Below are 25,310 nucleotides of genomic sequence, written 5' to 3' on the forward strand. Positions count from 1 at the left end.
TGTTGAAGTGGTATCTTTAAAATATTTTCATTTTCACTGTCACAGGTCTATATTTTTATAAGTCCCCATAAGCAGGGCCACATGTCGCCCATGGCCTGTTCAAACCGAATCTGATTCCAGTCTTAGGTGAGCCCCTGGCACAGCCTTGGTATAACCAGAGGGTGACTGCCCTAGAGTGTCCTTGGAGCTGGTGCCTTGGAAGCAGCCAGGGTTGGGGGGCTGGGGAGGCAGGTTGCATGTAGACCACAGCCATCTGGTTTGAGGGATAAATCTCCAGGGACTCCTGTACCACGGGAATGGGAAGCTTAAGGAGGGGTTTGGAGGCAGTGTTTTCCATGCTTGTCTACTAGATTGTAGTTCCACAGAATGTTCGTAGGTAGGTATTCCACAGAAAATGCATCCCCTGTTCTAACAGTTTGAATTTAGGGAGAATATGGTCTTTGACTTCTGTATACCCTCCTTAGTCTGTTTTTTTTTTTGTTGTTTTTTGTTTTTTAATGGAAACTTATTCATACACTGGGAAATGCCAATGCTATTTAGTAGTGGCTGTAAGTGACAGGGTGGATCCTCCATGTCTTCACCTCTTTTTTTTTTTTTTTTGTCATTGTTCTTGACATACTTGGTATCATTTACTTCCCCATCCCAACCCTCAGTCTACTTCTGATTACCCACTATTTTATTTTTTTCTTTCTCTTCTCCCTATGCAGTTGGCCTCTGAAAGTTCCCAAAGAGCATTATTCTTTAGCAGTAGGAGAGGTTGCTACACCCTGGTGTCCTGTCTGGCCATAGAGCTGCAGTCACAATGGCCCCTTGCCGGAATGAAGCATAGGCTGGGACGTTGGCCCAGGCGTGTCTCCCTTGGCTCAGAAGGCCCGATGTACAACCCACTTTTCTGTGTCTTCAGAGGTTCAGCCTGTGTGACAGTGAGAATATAAATGGGCTTGTAGTTCAGTTGTCAGGGAGTGTGCGTTCTTTTGAAGAGAGAGGGATCGTACTTGGCTCCTACTGGCTGTGGATAGAGTTTTCTGTAGTTGGGTTGCTTTGGTGTTGGGGCGATCAGTGAGCCCTGGGAATTCTAGGATTTGATTCCAAACGTGATGAGTTAGCTCCTTCTTTATTTAGGTTAAATACTTCTAGAAATCTTAACTCATTACACTGTGGTTCTTCAGAGAAGCAAGATAATAAAACCACACAGAGTTCAGACAATATAACATGGAATAGTAGAAGGAGATGATGCTAGCTTTGCAACCTACCAGCTCCGTGAACATGGCAAGTCATGGGACGTCTCTGAGCTCGGTTTCTTCAAACGTGAATGAACGAAGGCAGCAGGGCCCATCCTGACAGATGTCAAGGACGTAGTGATCTGATAGCTATGAAAGTTCTATATAAACCGTGATGCTCTGTATGGGTATGGGCCTATGAGAAACAATATGACAGTAATTTAGTCTGGACTGAAACTTAGCCGATAAAGTACACAGCATACTTTTAGATTTGAGGGACTTTTTTTTTTTAACCCTAAGAGAATGGATGGATTCTAAGAACTCGAGAACATTAACGGTGTATGTTGTGTGAGTCGTGCTTGTGACAAAATGAGTCTTAACTTCTCTGATTCACCGTGAACCCTGCATTAATATGAAATACCAGCACATGCGAGATGCCAAGTTATGTCTAGGTCTTCTGAGCGTGCTGCTAACTTCGCCTCCACTAGGCCTCACTAGGTGTCATTATTTTGATGAATCGTTACAGTCCCCAGTTGGGGTGTTCGAAGTGGCCATTGTGGTTCCCCTTCCCTTCAGGACCTAGTTTCCCAAAGCTGCAGACTCCAAAACCTCATCTGTGAGCACGCAGTGAGGGGGGCTCCCGCTGGGGGGGTCCGCGCATCACCCGGAGGCGCCAGCCTGTGTGTATGAGGATGCCCGCATCTCACCTCGTAACAGGCAGTTTGCCGCCTGTACGTTCTCCTGTGGACAGATTGTCCAGGTGGTCGGACGCTGACGAGACGGCTTGGCTGGCAGGGAAGCCCGGCATGGGGGGTGCCGCTCTGTGACGCAAAGTCGTGTTCAGAGGCCCTTGGGCCAAGACAGCTTGCCGTGTCCAGCCTGGCGGTGTGGAGGCCTCCCTGCTCCTGACCCCGTGCCGGGGCCAGGACTCCATCAGCCCTGGCGGGAACTTCTGCAGGTCCATTTCTCTGTGCTTCTGCGAAGTATCTGGCGGATCAGGTACCCTCCTAGGCGACACGCGATACACGCTTCCTGATCCCACTTGTTGCCGGAGGTGACAGGCCGGACTTCATCTGGAAGTTTCACTTTTGTTCCACCTGTCCCCTTTTGCTGAAGGGAGAGGTTAATGGCCGCCAAGGTTTTCCATCCTTCAGCACTGAAGAACTAAATCAGTGCAGGGCAGTGGGTTGTAGTGACATAGAACGGTCCTACGGGTTTAATAAAAGTAAGTGCCTGGAAATACATGGCGGGTCAGGAGCTTCATACAGAAAATCATTAGGGAGGAATCTGGGGCGTTAGCTCCAGATAAAAATGTATTCAGGGTTCCTCCCAGGGGGATGCTAGGTTGGGATCAAAGGGGAGGCTGTGCTGCAGGAGGGAACGTGGCACAGAACAAGGACAGCGATGGTTAAGAGGCAGGTAACTGAGCGATTCGCAGGCGGACCCCGCCCACCTGGAGTCCCGCACGTGGGCACCAGAGAGCAGAGGGTGGGGCCGGAGTGGAGGTTACCGGGTCTGGGATGGCAGCGGTGACACCCACGGTGGTTGGGTGACCTGCCCAAGGTCACAGTGGCAGAGCTGGGACTAGACTGTGCAGACCGCTGGCAGAGGGCCGTCACCACTTCCCAGCACTGTGCTCAGGAGTCCCGAGGGCCCTTGGGAGAGGGGGCGCTATAGGAACGTGGCAGAGAAATGGCCTTTAGTAGATGTGAGAGGGGAGAGCCCCTCTGGTGGTGCTGTCCCCGCCAAAAATCTCTCCAAGAGTGCTAAGGCACACGTTCCACCCCGTGGCTGTCCCCTTTCTGGGAGCGCAGCGTCTTAGGAGGCCCTGTTCACTATGTGTGTGTCCTCTCTCCGAGCCCTCCTCTCCAACTGCATTGCTTTAGGAGTTTGCTTTATTTTATACAATTTGGTGATATCTTGTCCCATTTACTTTTCTCTTCATTCACTTGACTCGGTGTGATCCTGCCAGAGGAAAGATTTTAATTGATGATGCATGAAAGGATAATGGGAGGAAACATAAAAGAAATAGAAATTCCTTTTTAGTTAGGCTTATTTTGTAACCTGTATGTTTTAATGAACTCTATTTATTTTTATAAATGTGCCTGGAAAGCTAAGTATATCATTCCCCTCACTTAGGCTTCTTCATTAAATTGCACCGTGACACGTTCAAGAGAATAGTCTTACGAAGTTATTTTATAGAGGAGCCATAGAGAGTAGAACTTTCTAGGGTATTATTTCTTAACATCAACAAAGAGGAAAGAAACTATTTGTGATTCATAAATGGAGGTGATGGGGTTAGGAGTATGCTTTTGAAAGTAAGAAGGAGCATACCCTGATGGGTGTAAAAAAACATGTTTGAAGAGCACGTGACTCAGGATGAGAGAAAATTTGTGACTTTTGTCATTGACTAGGAAATAGCCCCGGCATAGAAAATGCCTAAGAAATGCCCATCTGACCCTGTTGTCGTTATGGGTGATTTAGCGAATGGGGCCGGAGCCGTAGATTCAGTCCTGGTGAAATTCACTTTGGTCTCGTAGCCCAAACCCAGGAAGCATCTTGAACTTGATCACTCTTTTCTCTAAATGTTTCACATCCGCGGTAAGAAAGCATGTGGATGAATGCACGAGCGCGTCCCACTGTTCTTGTGTCGGACCAGAAAACAAAACACGTGTCCTCGTGATGGCGGTTCAGCAGCCTTCCCGTGAGATGGTCGGTGCGAACCTGACGGCTTTTGCGCTGTTCCTCTGGAAGATAATGGTAGTGGCAGCAGAGATCACGTGACGTTTTCTTACTATTCCACATTTCAGGAAGTCACACGCATTTGTCCAAGTAGACTATGTCTGTTTTGAAAGCTCCATTACAGCAAGAGAAACACCAGACGCAAGAGTTAGAAAGGGGTCTGCACAATAAAACCCCCCATCTCCTTGTCCAGGAAGACAACGTACCATCTCACTCAGCAAAAAACTGGAGGAAATAGCAATCACTCTTTACTTCCAGCATTGGAAATGCTGGTGTACCGGGAGACAATTTCACAGCTCTTTATGCATCTTTAGGCGTTTTTGTCCATGCACAAAAAGGAAAATCAGGCAGAGCATGATTACGCTGACTGAAAATGACTTAGAAGTTTATAAAGGGTACAGAAATTTCTGTATCTTTTATGCAGATTTAGTTGTTTAATTTTATTCCACAAATACTCTGTGCTCATTTTAGAAAAATTAGAAAGTACAGTCTGAAATGAGAACAAAAGGAGGATCCATAATCTTGTCCTTCCACAGAAAATCACTACTAGCACTTTGGGATGTGTCTTTCTGAGTCCTTCCTGTGTGTTTATTTGTATAATTTTCTGGAAAATAGGATCCAAATTTACATAAAATTGTATAAAGATTACAATCAGGGCAGGAGTATTAGCTTGACTTTTGAACAAAAACATTAGAAAAAGTCTGGGGAGCCTGGGTGGCTCAGTCGGTTAAGCATCCAACTTTGGCTCAGGTCATGATCTCACAGTTCGTGGGTTCGAGCCCTGCGTCGGGCTCTGTGCTGACAGCTCAGAGCCTGGAGCCTGCTTTGGATTCTGTGTCTCCCTCTCTCTCTCTCTCTCTGCCCCTCCCCTGCTCACACTCTGTCTCTCTGTCTCTCTCTCGCTCTCTCCCTCTCTCCTCTCTCAAAATAAATAAACATTAGAAAAAAATTAAAAAAAAGAAAATAAAAAGTTTTAGAGGGGCTCCTGGGTGGCTCAGTTGGTTAAGTGTTCGACATCAGCTCAGGTCATGATCTTATGGTTCGTGGGTTCGAGCCCCGCATCAGGCTCTGTGCTGACAGCTCAGAGCCTGGAGCCTGCTTCAGATTCTGTGTCTTCCTTTCTCCCGGCCCCTCCCCTGCACATGTGCTCTCTCTCTTTCTCTCTCTCCTTCTCTCTCTCTCTCTCTCTCTCAAAAATAAATAAACATTAAAAGAATTTTAAAAAAGGAAGTCTTAGAAAAACTGACAAAAATGTTTTAAAAATTAGCATAAAGGGTTCTCTGTATAAGGAAACTGCCAGTACTAGAAAACAAAACTATTAATTGGTAACATTTATTCCTGTTCATCAGGCTAGCTTAAATTTTTTTCAATTTTGTCCAATCCGATTGTTTACAATTTTTTATAGTCATAACTAGGGCACATGCCCCTGGTGGGTTCTCTATGATGTATGGACCATCTCTGCAGTAGAAGAAGTATGTAAGGATATGCCCAGAACCTGACATTTCTGCCAGATGCTCTCCTCCCTCCCACCTTTTTGTTAAAAAAAAAAAAAAAAAAAGAGAATTACAACTGAGCAGTGCCACTGAGGTACATCTCTGTCTTTCCTCCTTTAATCCACATCTCTCACCACCTTCCAGCAGAAAGTGAAAACTTATTCTGGGAAATTCTGCTTAATGAAACTTAAGTGATTCTGCACTTTGAATCTGTCTGACTCTCTGATTTGACTGCCATGTGTGGGATTGTCTCACATTACAGGTGCTCTTTATAGGTCTCCTGACATAGTCATGAACTTCTTAAAGTCAAGGACTACGCTTCCCATCCCTGCCTCTAGGGTCAGTGGTAGGACTTACTGAATGAATGAACAAACCAGGGAATGAACAGTTAAGCAGTGCTTTCTGAGAGGGCACTATGTGCCAGGCACTGTTCTGGATGAGCTGTTGGATCCTCACAGGGACCCTTTGTGGTTGCATGAATGCCCGATTATTCCTGCATGAAGGTCCGCCATTTCTTGGTCATCTTCAGGCTTCGTATCCGATTGCCACTGTTGGAAGGTGTAAAACCAGAGACTCAGAATCCTGGACCTGCTAAGTAACTCGGGGATTATGTTATTTACAGCCAAGGGTACAGATGCAGAGGGATTAAGAGGTCTGCCTAGTGTCACATAGCTGCAGAACGGGGACAAGAACGCAGGTTTCCTGAGCCCCAGACCAGCGTCTGCTTGACAGCTCTCTGCTCTTCTCCCACAGTGTCCCTTGTAGTCTGGTTCCCTTCCCTGTGGGGACACATTCATATCAGTAAGTGTCATCGTTGTGTGTTATTTATACTATTATTAATTTTATGTTAGTTCTATTACCAACTTAATTCTATTAAGAAACAATAGATAAATCATAGTAAGGAAGGTTCATATTAAACTTCTCCCTCCCAGGAGCGTTGTTGTTAAACACTGATACCAAGGCCTACAGTTCAGAAAAGCAGCCTCTGGGAGGCCCTGCGGAGTCCTTCTCCTAGAACCCCCAGTTTCACCCCGGACACTCGCTCACAGATGTTAATTATCCGTCTGTCCCCGGCTGGCGGTCCCTGTTTCCTGCAGCTATCCCGAGGCCTGACGCCCTCTTGTCTTTTCTCTCTTTGCCTCATCACTGTGCTCTCATTTCAGGCTTTGGCTAAAAACAGATCCCCTTCTCCCTTGTGCATATCTTGTCATTTCTTTCTCTCCCTGCTCTTAGTTATATTCGGCACGGCGTTATTCAATCGTGCAGAACATCTTGGCACAGAATTTGAGCCAATGGCCTGTGCCACGTAGAGTATTAAGCCATTAGGTGACATGGTGTTTTTCCTTCTTGGGATGGAGGTGGGGGGCAAAGGGGTAGAGAGACATCTTCATTCATTCAGCAACTTCATTAAGTGCCTTGTAAATGCCAGGCCTTGTTCTAGGTTCTGGGGTTATAAATGTGGAAAAAAGCACACCAGACTGAGTTCCTTTATTTTAATGGGGAGAGACAGATACTAACCAAAAAACTTACAAATATGTAGTGTATCAGGTGGTGAGAAGTGCGTAAGAAGCCTGGAGCAAGGAAATGGACAGTGACGGGCATGTGTTGTTTTGATAGGCTATTCATGGCAGGCATCTTGGGAAGGTGACATTTGAGCAGAGATGTGGAAGAGTGAGGCAGGGAGCAAAATGGGTATCTAGGGGGAGAGGGCCGTAGTCAGGGATACAGCGGGTGAGAAAGGTCCTGCGGCAGGAGCATGCATGGTCTGTTTAAGGAGTTGCAGGGGGACTGTGTGGTTGACGTGGAGTGAGGCAAGGAGAGCGTGGTAGGAGGCGATGAGGTCAGAGGAGTGGAGCGGGCTCCCGTCATGAGTGGCTCATCGTTATCTTTAAGATTTTGCCTTTGGCTGTGAGATGAGAAGCCGTTCGAAGGTTCTGAGCTGAGACCTGGTGGGATCTGAGTTCTGTGTGGCAGGATGGACCGCCCGGGCTGCTCTGTGGGCATGGCCCACAGGGGCAGGGGCAGAAGCAGGCGTCCGGGTGGGAGGCCTGGGCAGTACTGGTGGTGGGGCAGGGCAGGAAGGCGGGGCCGGGAAGGGCAACCGGTTCCAGATGGTTCTGAAGGCAGGGAGAACGGATGTGCCGGAGGTGAATGTGGAGTGTGAGGGGGTGAGAACACGGATGTCCCCGGGTTCCAGCCTGAGCATCGGAAAGAACAGACTGGCCGTTTTCTGAGGTGGGGAGGCCGAGGGAAGAAGAGGACACACCCAATTCTGTGGAGAGAGAGCAAGTCTGAAGACTCCCGTCCATATGCCAAGTGCTCTGACGCTTCCCCCCTCCAGTCATCCTCCCTCCACCCTCCACCCCCAGCCCTCGCCCATTCCTCCCAGTTTCCAGCTCTGCTTCCGCTCTCCCTGCGGTGTCCTCGCCCCCGCTGTCCCTGGCCCCTTCACGCCAGCACTGCTGGTTTTTGTCAGTCAGTGGTGAGCTCCATGACGTCCAGTCAGTTCTCAGTCATCCCACCAGCCTCGTCACCAGCGACCACATCACTAGTCCTCCGCCTTCCTCAGACTACTTTCCTCCTTGGCTGCCACGGCGCCATGCTGTCCGTCCTCCCTCACCCCGCCTGTCTCCACAGATGGCGTCTTTGCCCTGCCAGTAGTGGCCCAACCTGGGCCATAGGAGTGGCCAGATGGGACCAAAAGGAATACAGTGTCCCTGTGCTATCAACTGAATCTTTAAGGAGTCTGTATTCCTAAATATTCCCAATAGCTGCCTTTGCCAGACTCTTCGAGGGCCCTCGACAAAGCCTTCATTTGTGTTTTGCTTTTTATCACCTGTACAAGGGGACTAGTTGCTGAGTACAGCTATCAGTTATTTGCCCTGATGTGAGGAGAGAACCAGCCAGGACTGTGAGGGAGCAGGGCCACATCAATGGCTAATGCCCCGTCACTCACCACTGTGGTTTGACAACTCCCACAGATAATGGAAAGCTGTAGGAGTTGTTTGGAATAACCAGAGGCTGCAGAAAGACATGAGATGCGTGATGAAAAAACACAAAGCAGATTTTCTCATCCCAGCAGCCTTGGCCAGGCCCAAGTCAAGGTCATACAGCCGTCTCTATCTTAAAGGATGTTTTTATCTCTAGCTTTTATGAGCACCATCATGTTTTCCAAAAGGAAACATATTTCACTTGACCCTAACTAGAGGGACTTACTGCGTCCTCTCTTCTCGAACTTTATTCCTGTGTGTGTGTGTGTGTGTGTGTGTGTGTGTGTGTTTAATCCTTTTTTTTTTTTTAACCTTCCCAGAAAGAAGATTGGCCCATGCACAAACTGGAATGTTCTCCCATGGTTGTTTTTGGGGAAAACTGGAATCCCTCAGAGACTGTGAGGCTGACTGCAAGGATTCTGGCCAAACAGGTGAGGAAATGGGCTAATATTCAAGTGCATTTTCTTTTCTTTTTTTCTTAAAGGTCAGAAAGATGAGTGACCTGTGGGTGGTGATCGGCTCTTGTTAAACATTCTTGGACTCTGTTTCCTGCCATGTCCCTATGGACGGGCGTGGGAACGGCAGTCCCGGCGTAAGCTGGTCTGTCCTTTGTCCCCTGCTAATAGGATGTCACTTACCCTAGGCCAGGAGCATAGCCACAGCTGTTAAGTTCTGAACTTTTTATGATAGGTTTACATAGAAAAATATGGCCTTTTAAAGCATGAAGACCCGAGTGAAAACAACTAGAGCATCCCAGGGACCCAGACTGGCCTGAGAAGCTTCGCGATTTTCCCTTTTCTTTCTGACACCTGGAGGGCACCCCACCTCTCCCCCGTGCTGTGCGCTGTCCCTCCCTGCCTCCATACTTGCTCTTGCCCAGACAGGCAAGGAATGGGATAGAGCCACCAGCACGGCCTATGCAAAGGAGAAGGGAAAGAGAAGGAGTGGAAAGAAGTAGAGATCGAGGTAAGGGGAGACAGGAAGAGGGTAAAAGACAGAAGACGAAGCAGAGAAAGAATTGCCCCCCAGTGGGAGCAGATGATGGCTGTGAACAGTTTCTAGCACTGATGATGCCAGGACCGGGATCCTCTGCTGTTCTTCGTCAGTCCTTACTGGTTGTGGGCTGATGACGCCGGATCTCCAAAGGACCGAACCAAAGAAAGGGGGGAAGCACCATAGGGCATGTCCTTGTGACACCGTGAAGTAGGTCGTGTGGCACTTACAAGGCATAGATCCGTGGAGGCGCTCGCTAATACTGAGGAAGTTGGTGGCAGGACCTCTGTACTGTAATGTTTTGAAGCTGAAATTTCATCCACCTCTTCTTCATACCTACCTCCCTGCTTCCCTTTAAAACTTTCTATTTTTTACCTAAGCCAAATGTGATTGTAATGACTGGCACATATCTGTCCCCAACCCAAGTTAGGATCCTGGGCGACATAAACAGAAGTAGAACATTTCCGAACTCTGAGGTCATTGTTCCATTATGTGTAGCTTGGGTCAGGTGCTCGCTGAAATGCCACTTCATCAGCTCATGGGGCGACCAAAGGATTCAAGGGTTGCCTGCAGGGTGAGACCAAAAACTCCAAATGGTTTTCCCTGGAGGATGTTGATTTTTGTGTCCTTATGAACAATTGTCTTTAAACGTATGCTGAGTTCGCGGTCAGAAGGAAAGGGTGGGAGGAAATGGGGTGCCTCTGGGAGGTGTCAGGGTGAATAAACCACCACAGTTAGATCTCTAAGTGTCTTGGGAAGATGGGTGACTGGTTTGTTGGTTCTTCCCTCCCCCACCTCCAACTCTACCATGTCGTTTATAGAAATTGTGGTTAAGAATTCAGACGAAGCTGGTGTGCTTTCCTGAAGGAGAAGCCTTCCCAGGCAAGATGCCTTGCTAATCTTATAGAAATGTGTCCTGTGAATGGGAGATTTCTGCTCCAAAAAGAACAATTGAAGTGTTCGGGCACCAGGAGGGGGGTCTGAATGCTCTGATGAGTTTATACCAGTTCCATTCAACTTTTATTATAATTACTACTACTACTAATAGTCTATTAAATGAAAAGTTACCTGCCCATCTTTTCATCTCAGTAGGACTGGATGATTAGAAAAACCAGACCATTTGTATTCTAGTAGCTTGCAAAGGATTAGGGGAGACAGGCTACCCAACTACCAAGGGGAAGCTTAACATGTTAACTAGGGAGGTGAGAGCGCCCTGTTAGACCACCTGTATCCCCAAATTGAATAGCCAGATTACAAAGACACGGCCTCAGGCCAGCTCTTGAGCTCCGCTTTTGAACTCTTGTCAACACCAAGTTTATTCATGTTCTCAAAGCCTAGCAGGTTTACTATTGTTAGCTCCTCTTGGGGTGTCTAGAACAAAGCCAGAAACACGTTTAAAGTGAATCTGGGCTCACAGATACCACCAAAAGTGTTCTTTTTGAAACACAGAATTTGAGATCATTTTAGCCTATGCTTAAAGAAAGTGTAAAATGGATGGGGGGTTTGATTTTGTTCCTTTTTAGAAGGAGAAATAATAAATAGGATGGTTTCTCTGTAGACTCAGAGTCCTTTTAAGTCGGGGCCCTAAAAAGTTGATTTCCCGCCACTCTGCTTTCCCGTAACAGGCATTCTTGAGCCTACTGTGTGCATATGGCGTTATCAGGGAGTCAGGAATGTGGCAGAAGCTTTAAAAAGTTTTCTGAAGGAGTCTGTCGGGTTTGGGTGTTGGGCAAACTCTCCAAGCCCGATGACAGGACTCCTTAGAGAGTTTTCTTTGCTTCATTGAGGATCATTGCTCTTCCTTCCTTTCAAAAGCGAAAGCAATGTTTTTTGCCCCAGTGGTTAAAATCTCCTTCTCTGTGATTTCTTTCCAATTGCTAGAAAATCCACCCAGAGAGAACGCCTTCAGAGAAGTTGTTAGCTGTGAAGGAGTTTGAATCACGTAAGTCTGTCTGTGACTTCTGTGACTGGCCGAAGAGTTATTTCAGCGACACCGTTAATGGGGACTAAGGATTGAAGAAGGGAAATTGCGGAAAGCTTGTATTCGTCGCGGTGGTGGGGATTTTAATTACTAGTTTTTACTTTGATTTGTGTGCTGTTTTGAAAAATGACTATAACTTTTTTTTTCTGAGTTGACATGATTAGTAGGAAATAATTAAGGGGAAGTAGGAACTCGCGGGATGAATTATTGCGTCCCAAGCGATCTCCTGCTGGCTCTCCTGGCATGCTGAATATTTTTGTATCTTTGCTGAATTGCAGTCCTGTAAACAGCTGATGGCCTGACCGAAAAGCATTAAGCCAGGGCTGTCCAGCTTCTTGACGATGACACAGATTCCAGGGCCAGTGGGGGGAGAGGGGGCTGGGCCAGACCGAGGCTGGTTATCCATCCTGGCCACCCATTCCCGACCTCGTTACTAACAGTCAGTTGAAATTTCATGTTCTGAGTGACTTCCCGGTTGTCACAGGAAGAGAAGGAAGAAACGGCATGCTTTTCTTTGCCTAGAGTTTATCATTTAGACCCAAGTAGTGGGGAAGAAGATTTTCTAGGGGCTCTGCATATTTTTTTTTTTCCCTGCCATTTATAGTAAGGAAAGGATGTAGCTAGAAATCCAGCCTTCCTCCCTGGTGAATAATGGTTTGCTTACCCACAGATCTGGATAAACTAGACAATGAGAAGAAGGACTTGATTCAGAGCGATGTTGCTGCCCTTCATCACTTCTACTCCAAGCACCTCGAATTTCCCGACAGTGATAGCCTGGTGGTCCTCTTTGCCCAGGTAAGAATGCCAGCATCAGGTGACGTTTACTCTCGCCATTCCCTCCCTGCCCAGTCCTTCTCCCCAGCACACACTCAGGAAAGATAAACTGAAACAGACTGACGGCTTCTATGAGGACAAGGCTGTTGACCTGTTGGACTCTGTTCTGCAGAGCCCTGCTCAGTGACCTTGGGCAGACCTTGGCCTGGCCCTCCTCGATGGTGGTACATAGGAGAGTTGCCCTACCTCTGCCTCTTGCTAGAGAGAGAGCTGATGAAAGCAGAGGGGTTGCAGTGCCCCAGTACTGTGGCCTACTTGGAAGCTCCTTGAAAGGAGAGGACCATTTTTTTAAACAAGTGTTTTAATGTTTGTTTATTTTGAAGGAGAGAGTGACACAGTGTGAGCGGGGAAGGGGTAGAGAGACAGGGAGACACAGAATCCAAAGCAGGCTCCAGGCTCTGAGCTGTCAGCACAGAGGCTGATGCAGGGCTCGAACTCACAAATGGTGAGATCATGACTTGAGCCGAAGTCCGACGCTTAACTGACTGAGCCATCCAGGCGCCCCTGAAAGGAAAAGACCATTTGAGATTCCCACATTAAATCTGACTTTTCTTCTCTTAAGCCTTCCATTCTGACAGCAGTGTTTTTTACTGCTACTAACACTATGTTGATAAAGCACAGGCAATCCAGACATCCTCAAGAAGGAGACCCTCTCAAGATGGCCCTAGGGAGGGGGCACCTGGGTGGCTCAGTGGGTTAAGCATATGACTTCAGCTCAGGTCATGATCTCACAGTTCGTTGAGTTCAAGCCCCACATCGGGCTCTGTGCTGACAGCTCAGAGGCTGGAGCCTGCTTTGGATTCTGTGTCTCCCTCTCTCTCTGCCCCTCCCCAACTCACACTCTGTCTCTCTCTCAAAAAATAAATAAACATTAAATTAAAAAAAAAAAAAAAAAAAAAAAAAAGATGGCCCTAGGGAGGACAGTCACCATGGAGAGGAGTCCGAGTGAGTCTAGGTACAGGAAGTCTTTACTGATGATGGTGGCTAAGAAACCTTCAGAGAAGTCTAGGTTTCCCCAAATCGGATCTCATTAAAAAATTAGACTTCTAGACAAGCGCAGCTTGGAAGCGGCTGAGGCACTGGAAGCCAGCCGTGTGGAAAGGCCAAGACGCGGGCATGGTAGGAACAGGTGAAGAAAGCACAGTGATCACTCTTCAGCCAATGCACTCGGGCTGCACAGATCCTCCTCTTGTGGCCAGGGTGGTTCTTTCTGGCATGACTTGCTGGATCAGGTTTCACTCCCTTATATACCCTGCATCTTCCCCTACACACCGAACGTGTGGTTGGTAAGTGACCTTCCCAGAGGGAGAAATACCAAAAGACTGACCTGTGGGTGGAAATAGCTACATTCTCCTACCAGAACCTTCAGTCTCTAGCTCCACAAAAGACCTTGTCTTCGAACAGAAGCAGCATCACCAAAAGTACCCTTTGACCAAGTGATTCCATTTCTAGGAATCTGTCCTAAGGAAGGAATCAGAGATTATGGATAGTGATCGACAAGCAAATTGTCTATTGTGGGGTTCTTTTTAAAATTGAAAAAGAAAATAGAAAAAAAGGAAAAGAAAAACAAAAAGAAAGTATTACAAGTGGCCAGCAGTATAGGAATTTGGTAAATAAATTATGGCATAGCTTTATGATGGCCTTTATAACTTTTATTTCAACAAATGTCTAAAGATTAGGAAAGTGTTGACACAGCGGTAAGTGTGAAAGCAGGAGGAAAATTGTGTATAATATGAAAATATGCATATGCTAAAGAAAGGTAAAGTAGAAGTTCACAGTTATCTCCTGAATCGTAGAAAATTTTTGTTTTTTTATTGATTAATTTTCTGAATTTTTTTTACAATGAGTGTGTATAACTTAAGAAAATACTAAAAAGAAGAAACTGATTAAAAAGCATCCATAATTCTTCCATCTCAAAAATTACATATATAGAGAATGAAATGAGTCTTTATCACTTTTCCAACCCACTTTAACCCCCATGAGAATCACTGCTACCAGTTGAATGAATTCCTTGATGGACATTATGCTATATAGTTATGTTTCTATTTTGTGACTGTCATCATCAAAAATAAACATGCTGTTCTTTGTAAAAGAAAAAATGGATTCCAGTTATGAGTGCTAAAGTAGATTTTCCTGACTTTCATATTATCCTGGATTTACAACACACTTTCCTACGTGTCCTAAGACAGTGGATTTGCATGATGATGGGAAGCTGAGGAATTGATTAATTTTCCATTTTTTTACATTTATTTATTTATTTAAAAAAAAATTTTTTTTAACGTTTATTTATTTTTGAGACAGAGAGAGAGACAGAGCATGAACGGGGGAGGGGTAGAGAGAGAGGGAGACAGAATCGGAAGCAGGCTCCAGGCGCCGAGCCATCAGCCCAGAGCCCGACGCGGGGCTCGAACTCACGGACCGCGAGATCGTGACCTGGGCTGAAGTCGGAGGCTTAACCGACTGAGCCACCCAGGCGCCCCTCCATTTTTTTAGAAGAAACTAGATACATGACTTTTTTCTGGACATGGAGAAGGCATGGTTATATGAAAGCATAGGAAAAATGAAATGGATATAGTGTGTACCTTCACTTCCAGCTGTGAAAAAAAAGATCACTTTTCCTCTAACACAGTAATACACGCTGATAGGACTTCTCAGTGTTGATGTAGTAGATATGGGACCATATTTTCAGAACTAGAAACCAAGGCACTTGATCTCACAAGCAGGAGTATATTTGTGGTGAAATGACTCAGGATCTCTGAAATTTGGACTGACTCAGAAAACCCAGGAGATACCGATATATATATCTGTATCTGTACACACACACACACACACACACACACACACACACACGTACCTATATTCACATACACATATATAACGGAGGTAGTTAATTCCTTTTTAGAGTTTATATTTATCAAATCATAATATCTGTTCTCAGGTTGTATGTGCATGCGCACACACACATTTTTTCATGTATAAATTTGGAAAGGGACATTTAGTATCCCCAAAGAAAACTCTGAAGCAAAACTGAAAAGTGCTGGTCCAGCCCCTTGCCACCCTCTGGCCCCGTCTCTCAGCCTCAGGCTGTGTGTGCTCTGTTCCAGCCTCTGAGCCCTCTCCTCTCTCTGCTTTGTGGGGGGTGTTGTAGGTTAGCCTGTGGCCCAGCAGCAGCTGGCAGCGGGAGATGACTGTGCTCCTCCGACAGCACGGAGGTGCATTTTAATCACTGGGAACATATGCATGGTTGGGAAATGTATTTTTGGTGTGCAGCCTACATCTAGTCTAAATGCTAATTATGAGAATAGCTTTAGCAAAGTACTTACGCCTGATTTGACTTGAAAAAAAGGACAGTGGCCTATGCATCTTTCTTAACATGCAAGTTCACTTTTCTTCTCCAGGGATATTTCAGAAGGGAGGGAAAGCTGGCAGGGAAATTGCTATGCAGTCTGGCTTACACACCATCACCGCCTCCCAGGAAGGGACAGTGATGACACCGTGCTTACAGGCGCCTGTGCCCACGAAGAGACACGCTCACTCTTGCACAGTGAGAGGAGGAGGATGGGGCGGGGGGTGGGGGGGGACGTAGAATCCAGCGACACAGAACGTTCAAGCCTGAAGGAATTTGGAGTCACAGACTGATCCAGTTGAGCTCCATGCAGAGGAAGAGATTAAGAGGCAAAGGGGCGAGTCTCCTGCCCCTTGGAGTTAGTGAGGAGCTGTCTGTCCCTCCATCCATTTTGAAAAATTGCTGCTCAGTTCTTATTCTGTCATTCTGCAGACACTGCTGAGGCCTATTAGCATCCAGTCTGAGATCGTAGATCGTTCAGGACCTACTGTGGTGCAGGACACATAGTTCGTGCCCCAATACATTTTGTTGAATGAATGAAAATCCCAGTTTACTCTTACCTGATGTTGGTTGTCGGCCATTGGTTAATGGTAATTGATTCATGTCCTGATAACAGAATAGGCGGGGGGTACTTGAAGTTGGCACCAAAAATACTATGTTAAGTCTTCTACATAAAAATGCCCAACACCCCAGGTCTTCAAAGGCTGTGCATTGTTCTCCTAACCTGCAGTGATCTCTTTTTATGTTGAAAATTGTAAATACTGTTTGTGAATATGTTGAACTTACTGTAAAACCTGCAAGTCAAACCCATCATAGCCTTTACTTCTCTGTGTGCTGAGATTTCCAAGCCTTGACGTTGGCCCTTTAATTTTAAGTAAAATTGCCATATTAATACTCATAGGTGAGAACAATTTTAGAAGAAAATGGTATAGTGTAAAACTCTTTCGTGTTTCCGAAAACTTCGCTGTCTGAATGTCTGGTTTGAACTGACTCCTGTCCTGTTCTGCCGCTCACTACATACATGGCCCTGAACAAGTTCTTAATCATTGTCCTCTCCCTGAGCCTCAGTGGCCACATCTGTGAAATGCGTTACGTCAGAGTAGTATTGCAGATTTATGAGAGGGTAAATCTGCAGCACCTAGCACAGGGCCTGGCCCAGAGTAAGTGCCCAGGGGATGCTAGTTTTAAAAAGCCCATCCACTGGCCTGAAACGCACCCGTGCTTTGTCTCTGGTATGGAAGAGCATGGTTCTAGCCCATGGGGTAAAATTGTGCAGCATGTGGTGTCTCACAGCCTTCAGGGCAGCTGGGGAGGGGCAGGGGTCTCAGCCTTTGCCACTCGCTTTGGGCAAGTTACTGCTCCTCTCTGACTTCAGCTTCATCATTTGAAAAGTCATAAGACGGAGTCCCCGTCCACCCCTGCAATTGTAGATACAAATGAAGAACATTCGCTGAATTGTCTCCCAATAGACTGGGTGTGCCTCGAGGGCACAGAAGGTGGCCCGTTCACTCTTCTGTGCATAGTGCCCAGCATATGTTCTCAGTGAAAGTCGGCGGGAAGAATGAATTTACGGAACAACACAAACTCGGGGATGTACATTCCCCATATTTAGCCTTCTAGCTCTAGGTTGGACTTCCAGAATGGTGAGAGTTGCTCTTGGTATTTTTTCAATGTAACATTTCTTTCTAAGGGTTGAGAAAGTCGCCAGTGGTTGATCTGGGCTGAGATGTGAAAGGAAGGTCTCCGTTCCTTAACCTCAGGCCCTCGGCCCCTCTGCCTCTCGAAGGCATGGACAGCAAGCAGTTAGATTACCTACGGAAGGGCTTTCATTTTTGCCACCTCACTTTATGGGATTGGTACTGATCAAGTGACTTCTTTTTTTTTTTAATGTTTCATTTATGGGTATATAGCTGACATACACTGTTACATTAGCTTCAGGTGTACAACGTTCACATACATTCGTTCACACACACAGACGTTCGTGTACATTGAGAAACGGTCCCTGCTGTAAGTCTGGTTACCATCTGTCACCTTACAAAGTTAATACAATATTATTGACTGTATTCCCTGTGCTGTACGTCACATCCCCGTGACTTCTTTTTTAACGGGAGGAAATCAAGGACAGAGGGACTCCGTGATGACCTCGAGATCGCATAGCCGATCTGTGGCATAATTGGGATTAGACTCCAGGTATCCTAAGTCCCATGCAAATATGCAAACCTCGGTCCTTGGACATCTTGTAGTGTCCTTGGGCCACTGTGCATAGCGGGGGTAGGTCGGCTACACAAAGGGTACTACATTTCTAACAATTCTGCTTTTGTTTGTTTACACATGAGATTGATGGGTCAGTTTTGTTTGACCAAGGATACCTTGCCAAAAGAAAGGTTTTCACATCGCTAAACTGGAACATCATCCCAGTTAGTTTGTAAAAGGTCACAATTAAAGAAATGATTTCTACCCGAAGAGAAGCTTTCGCTCATCTGTTTCTCCTCTTTTCTCACTGTAGGTTAACTGTAATGGCTTTACAATTGAAGATGAAGAGCTCTCTCATTTGGGATCAGCAATTTTTCCTGAGTAAGCTGAGTTCGACTTCACATCCTTTTACTTATTTAACACTAATTAGATTTTTTTTTTTTGATTTTTTAAAATAACCTACCTAACTGCATGTGGCAGGCATGAAACTCCAAGTGAATTAAGACACCTTTTTAATTCTACTAGGTTTCAAAATATTTCCCATACATTTAGGGAGCCAAAGGTAGTAGTTAAGAGAACAGTTGCTTGTTAAGTCCTGCTAAGTAGGGAGCTGTTATTAAAGAATCCTCTCTAGTGTGCTTAGAAGGAACAGCCCGTGCCCTGCTGAGAAATTTGCCTTTTGCATATCTTTGGTTCTGGAAATCTTTGGGTCTCTCGCACTCAAAGTGAAACACTAATTGCCAACCAAGCATTGCCATAGGCTAACGCAGAGACTGTATCTATCTGTTCCTTCTGAAAAATACTCATATAGAAACAGCACAGTTTGGGAAGGAGACTGTGCTGAAGTAGTGAACTTGGAAAATTTCAAGGAACGATACGATTCTTCTTTACTTCAGGGATACTCAAGTAATTCAAGAAAGGCTGGCCAGTTGACCGTTGGAGATCTTTGTAGCTCTGACTGTAATGGATTGCCAAAATGGCTTTGCCCCTTGCCTCTGATGGAGTGGGTATTTTCAGAATGCTTCAGTTCCCTGAAATCAAGTCCTCCCCTCACAGATGGAGCAAAGGAGCCTTTCCTGCGTCCCTGTCTGAGTTAATCCACCCTGTGGGTTGGTGATGTTGCTTAATATATACTAGAGGCTCCTTTGGCTTTGGGTTGCAGAAGGTAAAGGAGGCACCCACACACTTAAGCACGGAGGACATGTGAGCTCCAGGTGTGTCTGTTACTGCCCGCATCTGCACGTCCGATGGGTCTGAAGGATAGAGAAGCATCTCTGTACAGGCCCACATCCCCTGAGCCCCTGCCATCGGCTTTCCTGACCGGCGCAACAGAAAGTTGATTCACACAATAGTGTCCCTGTGGCCAAAATGGTGTCATCTGCCGTTTGAATTCTGATAGTGAGGAAACATGGGTTTGGGGGAAAAGCTCTTTTGGACTTTTGCTCTTGGGAAAGGGAAGGAGGAAAAGAGAAAGGCCGTTAGATCCTCTTCAGAAGGCTCTTACAGACAACTTCAGACATGGAAGAAGCTCTGGAATGTCTCTCCTCTCAGTGTTTTCAAGGCTAAGAGCAAGGTTAAGGGTGGTATTTGAGGGTTTGCCCTTCCCAGTGATCATCGCAAGAGAATGATGCCACCGAGAGCATGAATGTTTCAGGTTCTTTGCCTTAGTGAATTTCCCTCACCTTTATTAAAAAGATGTCCAGGAGTCTGGCTTGAAATGAACGAATAGTTCTACAAAAGGTTCTAGAAAACTGCTTTTCCTCTAATAACAACGTTCAGCGCATTTGTTTATCAGATTTCCCAGGGCCTGATCGCCTGCCCACCACTTGTCGGCAAGCTCGGTGGGCTGTCATGCGTGGCGGGGGTGACCCTTGCTAAGGACAAGACGAGTTATCCCCGGCCCAAGGCCAGCCACACACCCCATCACTCAGGCCTCTGGCAGCTGGTGGGTGGGAGAGGGCCACTCCCTCTTGAGTACAGCAAACCTGGGGCAGCTCACCCGTCAGGCTTCCCGGCTCTTTGCCCATTTGGCCCCGGGGCAAATAGGAGAGGGGTTTTGGTTGCCGAGGGTTCAGGCAAGTGACACTGGCCACCGGAGCAAAGATACATATGGATGTGAGTGCCCATATGAGCCCCAGTTTCCAGGCAGTTTTAATTGGGGGAAAAAATCCCTTTGGGCTGAAATCGTATCGCCATTGTGATTTCAAAGGCAGCATTTTCAGAGATCAAGCACTTTTTCCCTGTAGTTTAGAAATTTCTGTTCTCAGAACTTTGACCTTGATATAATCAGAAAGCTCAAAGCCCCTCGCATAGGCGAATCTCTCTGTCCTCTCCGTCCCTGAAAAGCAGACAGTAAGCAGCAGGAACAGTAATGTCCCAATTTTCCAGATGAGGAAATTGAGGTGCAGAGAGAGACACAGATAGGCTTCTGAGGGCCCCTCTGGGGACCACAGGCCCTCCCCAAGGAAGCCGGAGTCTCCCACAGGGGCAGCCTCTCAGCATCTGAAGAAAACCCGTTAGAAATAATCCACTAATAGAAAAAGCTGCTTGGAGACAGCAACCCGTTTGTCCTGTGCGGTGTCCTCTGGAGCAGCTTGCTGCGGGGGCTGGGTTTGGAGTCCTTCCTCCAACAGGAAGGAATGTTCCTGGGAGTTGTTGTCGCTGCTGTTTTTATTGTTACGTGTTTTTTATTTTTGGCCGAGATACCGCTGTTTGGAATTGTGAATTTCGCTTCTCGATACTGTTAAAGATGTTAGGTCTGATTATAAATAACACGCAGAAAAACAACCTCTTAGAATATGGTAGCCAACTGTTAGGTTGTTTTGTGGTTTTGTTTTTGTTTTTAAACATCCTACCAAGATCCAGTTCCTGCAACTTCATAAGTAAACAGCCAGGGATTTACCTGAACAGTCTGCCTGCCTTCTTGAGAAAATTGGGTTTTCTCTTCTGATTGACAGCGTTGCACTCATGAATCATAGTTGCTGCCCCAATGTCATTGTGACCTACAAGGGGACGCTAGCAGAAGTGAGAGCTGTACAGGAAATCAACCCGGGAGAGGAGGTGAGTGCGTGGCCCCTGGCGGCTGTGGCCTAGTGCTTCCGACGGCTGTGTTAAAAGGCGGCGTGGAAAAATCAGTGTGGCCTCCGTGGACGAGAGTGGTTATGAATGACTCTGGCAGTCACAGTGTGTCCACCCTTAGACCCTCCAGGGTTAGTGATCAGATCTGTGACCTATGGCTTGGACTCCCACACTTTTGCCTTCCAGTTTGGTGCTCACCATTTCCATATGTGGCTAAGAAAAAAACGGGAAAGAATACATTTGAACTAAATTCCTTACAGAGATTTGTAGAGCTATACAGAGAAAGGAGACTACCCAAATGACCAAAATGAAACCTCTTGAGAGTTTCTATATTTCTTTCTTTTTTAAAAAATTTTTATTTATTCAGAGAGAGAGAGAGAGCAAGCAAGCATGAACTGGGGAGGGGCAGAGAGAGAATCCTAAATGGGTTCTGCACGGTCAGCACAGAACCCGACATGGGGCTCGAACCCACGAACTGAGATCATAACCTGAGACAAAATCAAGAGTCAGACGCTTAACTGACTGAGCCCCAGGTGCCTCGAGAGTCTCTGTATTTCTGTTGCCAAATAATTGAGCTTGAGCTTTTTTTTTTTTTAATGTTTTATTTATTTTTGAGAGAGAGAGACAGAACACGAGTGGGGGAGGAGCAGAGAGAGAGGGAGACACAGAATCGGAAACAGGCCCCAGGCTCTGAGCTGTCAGCACAGAGCCCGATGCGGGGCTCGAACTCACAAACTGTGAGATCATGACCTCAACCGACTGAGCCACCCAGGCGCCCTGAGCTTTTTCTTTTCCAATTAGTGAACTTCTTCCCCCAAAAGGTCAACACTCTTGTTATCTAAAGAGAGAAAAAGCAACTGACCAGTAGCTGATGAGTTAAAGCTCCAAGTGACACATCAGCATTTCACAACCCATCAATGCCACATCTCAACTCCAGAGAGACCGTTTTTGAGGACTGCTGTTCAGGTGGTGGCTTGTACATACTCTCAGGGCAAGTAGAGGCTGGCTGTGACCGAGAGGTACCCTCCTTGTCTCAGGGACGTGGAGAAACCCAGGTGTTCGGTCACCTGTGCAGCGATTCCCTCCCCTTTCCCACACGCTGCCTCCACGACTACCTTCTAAGACGCGTCATCTGCAGAAAGCTCAAAAAGGCTGCCTGGCAAATTGCTACATGAATGCTTTGTGTTCTTAAATGAATAATAAAAGTCTCTAGCAAGGACACGTGGATTTGTAATCACACCCTTCAGAGTCAGGTTCAGTTTGGTGATCTCCACTGCCATTTTAAGGTGCCTATCTGGGTATTTTAAAATTTGAAGACCGTGATCTGTGTGCCAAATGCTCGAGGCCTTGGCTTCTCTGGAAGTTGTTAACCAGCCCACAGCCATACTAGGAGCTGAAGTCCAGGGCACAGGTTAGACTTCCTGTCGTCTGCTTCATTCATCAGGACGAGGGGACCCTGTTTTGGGCTGGGGCACCTTGGGTACCAGATGTCTGGCGACCGCCGTTATGCCTCTTCTGTTAAAATAGACCCATCTCCGCCGGCCGGAAAGTGAGTCACCAGGCTCCAGTGCTCCCACAGGCTGGCTGGAGACCGAGCGGTTTGTCACCTAGAAGGGCTCTGTCTGGGCCAGAGCGGCGACACTGAGCGGCCTCTGTCGCCACCTTCTGGGCCCTGGTGTCTGTTGCGTCTTGTGTCCATCCGTCATTTCAAAGAACTGAGGCAGCTCTGGCCACGCGAGGCCGGGCAGGGCTGGCTCCTGTTGTTGGTTTGCCCTCACGCTCCGACAGATCTGAGATGCAGTGACCCCGCTTTGGGGAAGTCACTGCCTTGGGGGAGACTTGCCCTTCAAAGAGGGTGTCAGATGAGCTGCAGGGTCTCCGGTGCCGCCCTTGGGGTCTGGGAGAGCTTGGCTTGGCCGTGCCTGCAAGCACCTAGCCCCGTGCGAGTGCCCCCTGCCTGCCTGCCAGTGCCTGAGGTTACTGGCACGCGGACGGCTTTGTGACATCCATCTGTTCAGTCAGACATTTGCCTGATGGTGTGGGATGCGCAGCGAGCACTGTCCCAGTGAGTAGATAATGGCCAGTTAAATGCCCGTCTCCTCCATATGCTCCAAGCCCCGGTTATAGACCCCGTTTGAAAAAAGCAAGGACGGGAGAACCCAGTGAGCCCAGAGGCAAGACTTTTCCAAGTTCTCTGGCCCAGCTGGGTCAGGCAGCGGCGTGCTGGCGTCCTGGAAGCTGTGTCCTCCCTGTGCCGACTTGTCCCGCATGCCGGGCCCAGCTTCTTGTCCCGTTGCCAGCTGATGGAAGGGAAACCTATCAGTGTGTATGTGTCCATGCTTCCCCCCGACCCAGCGATGCATCTGGGCCGGCCCAAGCTGTGCAAGACAAGAGGATAAATAAAGGCCAGGCAGAGAGAGGCCAGGCCCAATCTCAAGGATGATAGAGTCTTTGCCCAGTGGGGCCTTGGCTTCTACACGTGTGACGGCATCATGTGCTTGCTGGGACAAGTCCACAGCTTGCTGTCTTCGGGGAGGCCGGGGTGGGGAGGCTTTCAACCCTCCAGTTTACTGTTTGGTGGGCTTCTGGATTCTCTGGAAGGTGGGAAGAGAAGCCCTTTCTCTCCATCACGAGGAGGTGGACAACACTGGGGGACTGCTGACATTAAAGAATTCAGTGAGCTAAAGGGAAGAACATACCCCAAACTGTGGCTTCCTCAGTGCTCATCCCTGTAAGTGTTTGCAGAGCCACAGAAAGGATGAGGAGCAAGTTTACCTGTAGCAGCTGGTGTTTTCCACCTTTCGGACCCCCTCAGGTTTTCACCAGCTACATCGACCTCCTGTACCCAACCGAAGACAGGAACGACCGGTTAAGAGATTCCTACTTCTTCACCTGCCAGTGCCAGGAGTGCACCACCAAAGACAAGGTAGGCCGATGGGGTCAAGGTGCTGACCGTAGCCTGCGTCTCAGGCCCTCGCTGCCAGTCGGGTATCCTGTCTGACTTGGGGTGTCTCCTCCTGCAGTATTTTTGCCAAGGTGGCTAGAAGGAAGCTAGTTACACCAGGCCTCTGTTCAAAGCCGATCCTCACAGCTGATTGAACATTTCCATTTCACTGTGCACATAAGAGAAGGATTTGCCAAATGGCTATTTCTTGGAAAGAACTGGCTGCTTAAAAGAGAGGGAAGGGAAAAAGCACACGAGAGGCTTCCCAACCTCTTCACGAGAATAAGGAACATTTTCCCTGGCATTGCCAATATCATTTTGCCCATGCCACCCTCCTTATTCTCTTGATTCATAGATGTGTGGACACACATATCTGCCCATAGCAAACACACTCTAAGTGTGCTGCCTGGATAAGGACTGTCTAGAAAATTCACATATATATGTATTATATATGTATATATATATTACACATGTAATATATATTACACGTATATATTACACATATATATTACACACACATATATATATTAATATTTATTTATTTATTTTGAGTGACAGAGCGCATGAGCAGGGGAGGGGCAGAGAGAGAGGGAGAGCGAGAGAATCCCAAGCAGGCTCCGTGCAGTCACTGCAGGGCCCCGTGAACTGTGAGATCATGACCTGAGCCGAAAACAAGAGTCGGACGTATAACCGATGGAGCCACCCTGGCGCCCCTAGAAAATTATTTTTGTTTGTTTTTTGTAAAAAGGTAATGGAGTACTAGGTTTCCCTCAGATGCGTTGCCCGATTTCCTTTCATTCTTTTGTAACTTTAGAATGGGCAAGTCTCAAAAAATACTGTTTGAGGGGTTTCCCCATCAGTGTCGTCTCCATGGGAGATAACACCTCGCACTTGTGGACGTTTCCCCCAGGATAAGGCCAAGGTGGAAATCCGGAAGCTCAGCGATCCACCAAAGGCGGAAACCATCCGTGACATGGTCAGATACGCACGCAACGTCATCGAGGAGTTCCGGAGGGCCAAGCACTACAAATATATCCTTTACAACTTTACAACAGAAGTTTACTGTCCCTCGCCTTCAAGAGGTGCCGGAGAGCTGGGAGGAGGGAGCAGAAGGGCAGGTGTAAGGCTTTGAACACAAAAGAATGAATGGCTCCCAGGAAATGTGGGAAGAATTACTGACCACCCATGACTTGGTGTTAGCCACGCCCAAGTTTTACGATGTTGATTTCATCTTCTTTCTCCTCGTTTCACTAGTTTGGTCAGGAGCTGGATGTGGGGGAAGAGTTTTATTGTGTAAAGTTGTGGAGAAGAGTTCCTTGACGGCCCTCATTAGTTGGGTGTCATACTCCAGGCAAGCACAGCGAGGAGGGCTTTGCTTACATTATTGTACCCAGTCCTCACAGGGACACACAAGAACACACAATGTTGCCATCCCCATGTAGCAGGTGGGAACAGACTCTTAGGTAGCAAGTAATTTGCCCAAGGGACAGAGCCCA

The 25,310-nt window shown here is 47.1% G+C and overlaps 1 protein-coding gene across 1 annotated transcript in view; it reads left to right on the forward strand.

Moving 5' to 3' along the window:
* The window catches only part of SMYD2 (SET and MYND domain containing 2), a 50,815-nt gene that overhangs the window by 19,634 nt on the left and 5,871 nt on the right, over positions 1 to 25,310 (forward strand). The window contains exons 3-9 of the mRNA XM_045452540.1: positions 8,766 to 8,876; positions 11,320 to 11,380; positions 12,090 to 12,214; positions 18,106 to 18,173; positions 20,750 to 20,852; positions 23,686 to 23,796; positions 24,725 to 24,845. Of these exons, the coding sequence (XP_045308496.1) occupies positions 8,766 to 8,876; positions 11,320 to 11,380; positions 12,090 to 12,214; positions 18,106 to 18,173; positions 20,750 to 20,852; positions 23,686 to 23,796; positions 24,725 to 24,845 (700 nt within the window). The remainder of the gene's footprint in view (positions 1 to 8,765; positions 8,877 to 11,319; positions 11,381 to 12,089; positions 12,215 to 18,105; positions 18,174 to 20,749; positions 20,853 to 23,685; positions 23,797 to 24,724; positions 24,846 to 25,310) is intronic.

Source organism: Leopardus geoffroyi, chromosome C3, assembly GCF_018350155.1.
Source record: "Leopardus geoffroyi isolate Oge1 chromosome C3, O.geoffroyi_Oge1_pat1.0, whole genome shotgun sequence".
Taxonomy (NCBI): Eukaryota; Metazoa; Chordata; class Mammalia; order Carnivora; family Felidae; genus Leopardus; species Leopardus geoffroyi.